This window comes from Saimiri boliviensis, chromosome 14 (assembly GCF_048565385.1).
Source record: "Saimiri boliviensis isolate mSaiBol1 chromosome 14, mSaiBol1.pri, whole genome shotgun sequence".
NCBI lineage: Eukaryota > Metazoa > Chordata > Mammalia > Primates > Cebidae > Saimiri > Saimiri boliviensis.
The window spans coordinates 6,900,657-6,910,137 of NC_133462.1; the positions used below are offsets into that span (position 1 = coordinate 6,900,657).

Consider the following 9,481-nt stretch of genomic DNA (forward strand, 5'->3'; position numbering starts at 1 on the left):
CCATCAAGTCAGCATGATTAGCACACCCATCTGTGCAAATATCCATCTTTTGTGTGAAAACATTTAAAATCCTTTCTTAGCTCTTTGAAAATATTCAGTGCATGATTCTGTCATTTGAGACAACACAGACTAACCTGGGGGATGTTATGTTGTATGAAATGAGCCAGGCTCAGAGAGGCCAGTGTTTCATGACCTCACCTATATGTGGAATCTCAAATAGTCAACCTCAGAGACATAGAGAGGAGAATGGTGGGTAGCAGAAGCTGGGGGCAGGGACGGGCCAAGGTGGCCTGGGAAAGGGGAGAAGTTGGTCCTAGTTTCAGTTCAACAGGAAGAGGGAGCCCTGGTGACCTTCTGCACAGCTACAGAAGGCTGTTAACTTGGTAAGAATCAGCTTCTGACTTACCCTTTGCCTGGAGGGACTGTGACCTCCCAACCAGGGCCGAGTCTCTGCAATTTCTCACTTGCAGATCTCAATCTCTGCGTATTCACTGTCAGTGGCCTCCTGTCCCTGCAGGTTCTGAGGTCTGACCTTATGGAAGCCGAGGGATGCATACAGGAGCTCTTCTTCCTCCCCTGAGGAGGGGGTGGCTGTGTCTGGGGGAGGCTGCTTTGGGGGGCTGCCATCTCTCCAGGTTTCAGTCAGGGGGCTCTGAACAGACAGAGAGAGAAGGGAGTCAGAGCAGAGGAGTGGGGCCGGGATGGGTTGGGGGAGAGTCCAGCGAGGAGACGAGAGATCCGTCCTCCATTCATGGCACCTGCATTTTTGCTGAAGTCTCTCTCATGCTTTCCTCCAATGTTTACTACTTACTGAGCACCTCATTTGGTGTTTACTAATATCATTAACTTCCCAAAACAATATCATGAGGAAGATGTTATTATCTCCACTGTATACAGTAAAAAAAACAGGTAGAAGTGCCTGCGATCCCAGCCACTCGGGAGGCGGCAGCAAGAGAATTGCTCGAACCAGGGATTCGGAGGTTGTAGTGAGCCGAGATCGCACCAGTGCACTCCAGCCTGGTGACAGAGCGAGACTCTGTGTCAAAAAGAAAACAAAAACCAGGTAGAAACATAAGCACTGCAGCCAGACTTTCTGTTACACTAGGACCCAGTCCAGTCTGTTCCTTCTGACTCCAAATCCTGGAGTCCTGCTGAGGTCCCCTGTGTGTGAGGCCCTGAGCTGGTCCTGGATGGCACATGGTGGACACGGTAGGCATGGGTCCTGTCCTCCTGCCGTTCACTCTTTAATTGAGGGAGGTGACAAAAAATCACTGTCCAGCAAATGATTATCTATGTGTGAACTATGTTAAGATGAACGGGAAGAGGGCAACTAAGAGAGAACTACAGGGCCTTGATCTGGGTTTGTCACCTGCCCTTGGGAAGCTCTCAGTTTGGCGGTGTGAGGAGGACAAGTCAGTCAAAGAAATTCTATTCCTCTCACAGGGAGAATAACGACCCCTCCAAAATGTCCATGCCCCACTCTCCTGAAGCCTGTGGATCTGTTACCTTATGTGGCAAAAGCGACTTTACAGATGGAATCAGGTTAAGGATATTGAAATGGGGAGGTTATTCTGGATTATTTGGTTGTGCCCAATGGAGTCACAGAGGTTCTTGCAAGTGAATGGAAGAGGGTATAGAGAGATTGGAAGATGCCAGGCTGCTTGCCTTGCAGACTGAGGGAGGGACCTGAGCCAAGGAATGCAGGTGCCTCTAGAAGCCAGAAAGGGTGCTACAGGCACTGAAAAAATTGTAGCACTTGAAAAATTACTGTGTTTGGACAGCCTCAAGGATTTTCTACTTCTCTATCAGCTCAGCAAACACCGGTCTCAAAATAAACAATATTAAAGCGATTTGCTGCTTATCCCCTGCCAGATGCTAACTGACCTCCTGTTCTACCAGCCATAACCACAGCTTTAATTAAGCAAAAGACTAATTAATGTCACTTACCTTCTCCTAAGGAAAACAATCATAAGCTAATTCTGCCAGTTTACAGAGACTACTCACTTAAATACCTCCGCGTCCCTGCTTCACCTCTTGACATAGATGGCTTCATTATAATGTGATAACCTAACTTGTGCTAGCCTAACTGACTCCATCTTAGCTGTAAGCTCCAGCTCAGCTTCTTCGTCCCTGCCACAGCCCCCACAGGTGCATTACTGAGTCACGCTGTACTCAAAGCCTTGAACCGTTGAGGTTTGGGTTACGCTGTGCTCAGTACTGGTAACCTTCTTAACTACATCCTTCTTGGCAAGCACACCTGCTACTGTGAATATCCCTTTTGGTGACTGATTGTATGGAAAGTCCCCCCTGCCACCCCTCTTGGCGATTGTATGGACATACTCCTAGTAACCAGCAGCTATGGGAATCTCCTGCCTCCTGGTTACCAGCCCCCTCCTACCAACTTGCTTGTTCTACTTCTGTAAAATTCTGCTTCAGCTAGGCTCCCTCTCTCCTATCCTAAGCAAGGTATAAAAGGAAATGAAGCCCCTTCTTCAGGGCCGAGAGGTTTTAAGCGTGAACCGACTCTCGGTTGCTGGCAAATAAAGGACTCCTAGTTTGAACTCAGAGTGTGGCGCTTCTTCTATGACTTGCTCGGTTACAAAAATAATACATTTAAATATTAAGTCTCCTCCCCAAATGAGTATGAGTTCCATATAACTTAGGTATTTATCCATCACACATATGCATAACTCCCTTTCATAAATACTTATAACTCTGCCTATAAATGTGTTAAATATGTGTATTTAGCCAACCCATCCAACATAAAACTCCTGCTCCAACCCCTCCTCCCTCAAAACAGCTGATTTTCAGCTTTTACCAGAGGTTACACTTCCCAGCTTGCCTAGATGGCCAGTTATAGACTATAGCCCTTTTATTTATTTATTTATTTTGAGATAGAATCTTGCTCTGTCATCCAGGCTGGAGTGCAGTGGCACCATCTTGGCTCACTGCAACTCCCTCTCCCAGGTTCAAGCGATTCTTGTGCCTCAGCCTCTTGAGTAGCTGGGGTTACAGGCATGTGCCACCATGCCAGGCTAATTGTATATTTTTAGTAGAGATGGGGTTTTGCCATGTTGACCAGGCTGGTCTCCAATGAAATGATCTGCCCACTTCGGACTCCCAAAGTGCAGGGATTACAGTTGTGAACCACTGTGCTCAGCCTCATGTAATATTTCAAAATCAAAATTAGTGCCAAAAAACTCCTTGGAGAACAAAAATTTAAATAAACTCAGGATTTTGAATGTGCTTTGCTGAGCCAATTGGAGCCTGAGGCACAAGAAAAATATGTCTCTCTTTATATGGTTTCATGTATGTTTAATGGTCAGTTTTATCCAGAACATTAAATAATGGAACTAGGACTGACAAATTGAAAATGGTATATAATAAAACATCATCATTTTAAGTTCAAAGATTTTACATATACCTAAAGCAGAATTTATTATAATCTGCTTTCCTGGCTCTACTGGAAGCAAGGCAGAAACAATATTTTCAAATTCAACTTTGATTCTCTCATTTTCAACTGAGAATGCTGCCCTGCTTGACAACTGACTAAGTGATGATCTTAAATAATTCTTAACTCACTTCAGTTCATTGATCCTGTCAAATTTTTGATATTGGCTTATCATTCATTTTTAAAAATTAATTTTGATGTTTTAAAAAACAATGCATGAAACTTTGTTTTTCTCAATTATTGAGATTTTTGGCACCCCCTTAAATGTTGTATTCAAAGCAAGTACCTCATTCTTTTCGCCATAACTCTGGCCCTCCTGGAGAAGTAGGTGCCTAAAAGGCCAGAACATTCAGGGCTGCAGGCTGAGGAGTTTGGGCTTTATCAGGGGTTAGCAAACTAGAGCCCTTAGATTGAATCTGGCCCACTGTTTGTTTTTGTCAGTAAAGTTTTATTGGAACACAGTGTGACTCACAATTAGCATGTGGTCTATGGCTGATTTCATTCTACAGCAGCAGAGTTGAGTAGCTGGAACAGCAATTGCGTAGTCCACAAAGCCAAAAATACTTACCAACTGGCCTTTCAGAAAATATTTGCTGGCCTCTGATCTAGACAATGGGGATGGAGGACATCTGTGCAAATGCAGAAGAACTGGGCAGTGATGGCTTCCAGATGATCCCTCCGGATAGGGAAGGGGAGGTGAGAGGCAGGGAGATGACAAGGTCCAAGGAAAAGATCCTGAGGCCTCAGCAATGAGAGGGTCAGGGTGGACGGAGGTGATGCTAGCTGTTCTTTGTGGGGCAAATCGACAAGATAGGGTGAATTTTCAGCTGTAGGGGAAGACAGGAAGGACAGAGAGGAGGTAACCCTCCTCCATGCCTGGTCAGGGAGGAGGGGCTGCCATGCTGTCAGCAAGATGGGAAATCCTGCAGGGGAATTTGGCTTGTAGGTAGGAGGAGGAGGCGAGGAGATTAACTTTGGCCATGACTAGCTGAGCAATCCTGGGGGCCATCCTGTGGGAGGTGTCTAGGCTGGGTGCTGGGTGTGGAGACACCCATATCGCTCACCTGATAGGCTGAGCCCCTGACAGTGTTTGCATCCTTTATGCCTGTATCCCCAATGCCCACTGCTGGCTTTGCTGACTTCTTCCTGCAGGACCTGACTCTGAGTGAAGAGACCAGAGTCTTTCAGTCTGTACAGATCAAGGTGTGGTGGGTGGACCGACCCTCTTCCCTCCCACCCACTGCCATGTTTCCTGTTAAAGGGTTAGAGGGGTGACTGAGGTGAGAGAGGGGTGAACCAGTCCCAGGGACCCCAATGTGGAGAACACAGGCTCCAGCCTTCTGGCCGGTGGGGCCTGAGGTTTGCCATAGACTTGGAGCTCCATGAACAAGGGTGCTTGTGAAATTCTCACCGTGCACCCATGACCTCCTTCTTGCCCTTGTTTTAAGCTCTTGACTATGCAAGTCCCTCCAGCTCTGGAGGGATTCCATTCCCAGCCCGCCCTCCCCCGGGGCTCTCCCTCCCTCCCCAGGGTCAATGCTTACATGATGAAGATGACACAGAAGGACAGGAAGGCCAGGGCTGTGGCTCCAGCTCCCCGATTGCCCCCAGTATCACTCCTGATACAGGCCACACAGTGCCTGCAGATGGATTGGAGTTCTCTCTGGGATTTACCTTCAGTAACCGGGTCTTCTCACCTCCTGCTGCCTGCAAGGCCCTGGCCTCTGATTCTCCTCCCAGCTTTCCCAGACATGAAGAGCAGGGACGGGAAGGAAGAGGACTGTGGACTTCCGGTGAGGCCAGTGAGGCATGAGAGTGCTGGGTGCAGTTTTTTTAAATTTAAAACTTTTATTTTTGTTCACCATGGAATTATTTTGCATTATTTTTTACTTTTTAAAAAAGATGATTGTGTCACAATATTTCTCTTGCTTGCTGAGTTGTTTCATCTTTGGTTCTTACAGTTGCTGCCAAGGCAAGTGTGTCATGCGTCTCATCCTAGTTAGTCTAAGCGCTGCAAAGCAAAGCACTTGTCTCCCCAGACACACCTGTCCAGGTCCCAGCTCCTCCCCTCCAAGATCCACTTGGCCCTTCTCCCCACCCCATACCCCTTTCCTAGCAGGAAGAGGACACTGATGCTTGGATTGGAGCGAAGTTCCAGGCCTCACACCTGAGCACAGACCAGAGCCCAGCTTCCCCTTGAAGCTCAGGGACCATGGGTGGACATCAGGGTGAGGCAGGTGGGTCTTCCTCCACCTACTCCCTTACCCACCCGTGTCCTTATTCTGCAGGGAGAGGCCCAGGGAGGTGTTCTGGGAGCCCCGGGGGTTCTGAGCTCAGCAGGTGAATTCCCCTTCATCCCTCACGTGCAATCGAGGCAGCTTCGGCAGCCCAGGGTTCGAGGGCTGTGAGGGGCCCAGGGTCAGGCTTCCTGGGGTCCAGCTCAGCCTGGCAGGGGTATTGCTGTCAACAGCACAGACCAGGCACAGAGACTAGCCCTCCAGGACTGAAAGAGATGAGCCATTCCTCAGGCTGTGGATGCTGTAGAGAAAGAGGTATGTTTAGGAGGTGGATGATCAGGACCCTCGAGGCTGGTCCTGCTGTCTCTGCCTCACCCTTGCCTCTGGGCAACATTTTCTGCAAGGTGAAACTTGGTCCATGTGGCCAGTCCCCTGAGTCTCCTCTGTGGCTGTCACTGTTTGTGGAGGTCAGACCTGCCAAAGGTGGGACTCAGGGCCATGAGAGACAGGGCTGCAGGTGGGGTAAGCTGGCAGCCTCTCCTCCCTCCTTCAGCAGCCACAAGGTGGGCACCCCCCTTCTGCACAACGAGGTCAACATTGCAGAGCCAGACACAGTCCCCAAGGAGTCACTGTGCAGAGGGGAGACACTGGAACTCCTGACATCTGAGCTCCCCATGTCAGGAGCTTCAGTGGGGGGCACAGACAGGGTGGGGTCGCTCTTTCCTAGGTTAAGTGTTCAGTCTCAGGAGGATTCAGCTGTGGGACACAGGGCTGTGGAAGTGAGGATTCCTCGTGTTGATACACACCAAAGACATGTAGCAGAGGCTGGCTTGAAGGAGGCCTGGGAAACTGAGGCTGTGACTGTTGTACAGTGAAGCTTGAAAAGGAGGAGAGTCAGAAGAGAAGGGGTCAGTTTAACAAGGGCAGGCACTTCTCCCTTCATTGTGGTTATCTGGTCATCAGGACGGGTTTCTTTACCACTGATATCTCAGTCAACCAGAGTACCCCTGGTGACTCCACAGCAGGAAGGGCCTGCCAGCCCCAGGGCTTTGCTTCTGCAGGGTCTACTCTCAGGGGCCCAGGTGAACAGGAGCCTTGGAGCAAGGACACCAGCCCTGGGGTGTCCACACTCAATGCTGGGCAGGGTTGTTTTGGAGAAGAAATGTACACCTGAATGAAACAGAAGATTATATTTAACTGTGTGGCTGTTGGCTGGGAGGAGGTGGTGGGTGGAGCCTCCTTAGACCCATGTCAGTTTTCTTGAAACATTTCTTTTGGGGAAAATAGACGACAGATAAAACTGACCCCAAGAGAACATCTCAGGCAAGGCGCGGTGCTCACACCTGTAACCCCAGCACTTTGGGAGGCTGAGATGGGTGGATCACCCGAGATCAGGAGTTTGAGACAAGCCTGGCCAACATAATGAAACCCCATCTCTAAGAAAAATGCAAAAATTAGCCAGGCATGGTGGGCACCTGTAATCCCAGCTCTTAGGAGGCTGAGACAGGAGAATCACGAACCTGGGAGGCAGAGGTTGCAGTGAGCCGAGATTGTACCACTGCATTCCAGCCTAAGTGACAGAGAGTGACTCCATCTTTAAAAAAGGACAGGACATCTCAGTGGTTTACACATGTCAACACCCGTAGAGAAACAGAACATTAATAGCACCTCAGGACTGCCCGTGTGTTCCCCCTTCCTATCAGCCGTGCCCCACTCCCTCCTGAAGGTGTCTCTAGTCTCACTTAAATGCTGATTTTCTCCTTGCTTTGCTACATAGCTTTATCATCTGCGTGCACTGCCTTGAATACTATAGTGTCGCACAGGTTTTTCTGAAGATGTTGTATACATAAACAATTACAGTCTGTTTTCTTCCACGTAATTTCACGCATCTGTGCATTCCATGATGTCCCCCAATTGCCCATGAACTGGAGTAGATCAAAGGGCAGGTGCAGGGCTTGGGTGTGCATAGTTGACTCACACCCCTATCACCAATGCTTGTATTTGCAGCTGCTATCTGCTGCCACTTCCCCATCCCGTGCCACCTATCCTTGCCCAATCACTCTCCTAGTAGAGGCAGCTGCAGCATCTCTGTGGTCAGCAAGGCTGAGCCATGGCCCCTGTGTTTCCCGTGGTCCCCAATTTACAAAGAAAAGCAGAAAAACGGCTGGGGGCGGTGGCTCATACTTGTAATCCAAGCACTTTGGGAGGCTGAGGCAGGTGAATCACAAAGTCAAGAGATCAAGACCATCCTGGCCAACATGGTGAAACCTCGTCTCTACTAAAAATACAAAAATTAGCTGGGCGTGGTGGTGGGTGCCTATAGTCCCGGCTACCCGAGAGGCGGAGATAAGATAATCACTTAAACTCAGGAGGCAGGGGTTGCAGTGAGCCGAGGTTGCACCATTGCACACCAGCCTGGGCAACAAGAGTGAAGCTCCATCTCAGAAAAAAGAAAGAAAGAAAGAAAAGCAGAAAAATAGAAAGTAGAAAAAGGAGAAAGTTGCAGAGACTCTAAGCATAAAACAGGTTCTAATAACCCACTTATGACCCAGAAGACCTGGGAGGCCCCTGTGTGTATCCCCACTCCTTCATTTTGTAGAAGATGCCAGGGGTCAGTGTCAAGTGCCATGATCTAAATATTTGTGTCCTTTTCCAATTAAATCGTTACCTCTAAGGTGATGGTATTCGAAGATGGTGGAGTTCTCGTAAATAGGATTAATGCCCTTGTAAAAGAGACCCCAGGGAGCTTGCATGGCCTTCCACCATGCGAGAACACAGTGAGAAGGCATCATCTATGAAAAAATGGGACCTCACCAGGCACCAATCTCCTGGCATTTTGATCTTGGAATTCCCAGCTTCTGCACTGTGGGACATAAATTTCTGTTGCTTATAAGCCAGCCAGTTTATGGTATTTCATCATAGAAGCCTGAATGGGCTGAGAGAGCAAGAGTATTGCCCAAATCACACAGGTGCCCTGTCTCCTGCCCGAGTGTCTGATCAGGAGCCACTTCAGCAATCTTGTCTGCCCAAGACAGACTAGGCTGGGACAGGGAAAGCTGATGTTAATTTGAGAGGGAAGAGCTGCCAAGTCTCTCACATGAGATGAGGAAAGAAATTTCATTCATGCGTTCATTCATTTTGCATTTAGGTCAAGAGCACTGTGTTGTGCCTTGAGATATCCAGCAAAGGGTGAACAGGACAGGACCCATCCTTGCCTTTGAGGAGAGAAACATTGTGTCAGGAGACAGACAAGTCACCTGATGTTTCTGATTCCAGAGGGTAGGTGGCTGTGAAGCGGGAAGCAGACTGGGAATAGGAAGGATCTTGCTCTTTGGAGGTGGAAGTGAATTCTCGGGAAGGAATGGGCAGCGTGGACATGGTTGGAATTTTCAGGCAGCCATGGGAATGTGAATTCCCTGGAGCTCTGGAATCCCTGGACTCTCAGGTACTGTGTTTCCATTCCTTTCGCCCTCCCACTATACTGGAAACCATCAGCCAGCCAGCTACAAAGTTCTGACTTCTGCATGTGACCAACCCCAGCAGGAGACAGGGCACTGTCCATAGGGGGCGCTCCCTCTTCCCAAGACAGGCTCTGGCTCCTGGTGTTGCCCAGGCAACGATGGTGGTGGTGTCTGTGGTGCTGATGCAGAGCAGAGCTCTGACCTTGGAGATGTCTGCAGCCCTGTGGAGGGGCCTGACCACATAGAATAGGGGCCTAGGTGAGAGTCAGATACTCAAGACATCAGGTGTCCTGGAGAGAGCCTGGGTCCACCTTGGAGGAGGCACTCAGAGG

The 9,481-nt window shown here is 49.0% G+C and overlaps 1 protein-coding gene across 1 annotated transcript; it reads right to left on the bottom strand.

The window, feature by feature from the left end:
- Positions 1 to 460: 460 nt before the first annotated feature.
- LOC141581126 (sialic acid-binding Ig-like lectin 8) lies at positions 461 to 9,066 on the bottom strand. Its single transcript, XM_074385536.1, is given in 6 exon segments — positions 461 to 652; positions 4,516 to 4,612; positions 4,996 to 5,070; positions 5,717 to 5,989; positions 8,503 to 8,551; positions 8,946 to 9,066. Coding segments are annotated over 6 exon segments (807 nt in total).
- Between the last annotated feature and the right edge of the window lie 415 nt (positions 9,067 to 9,481).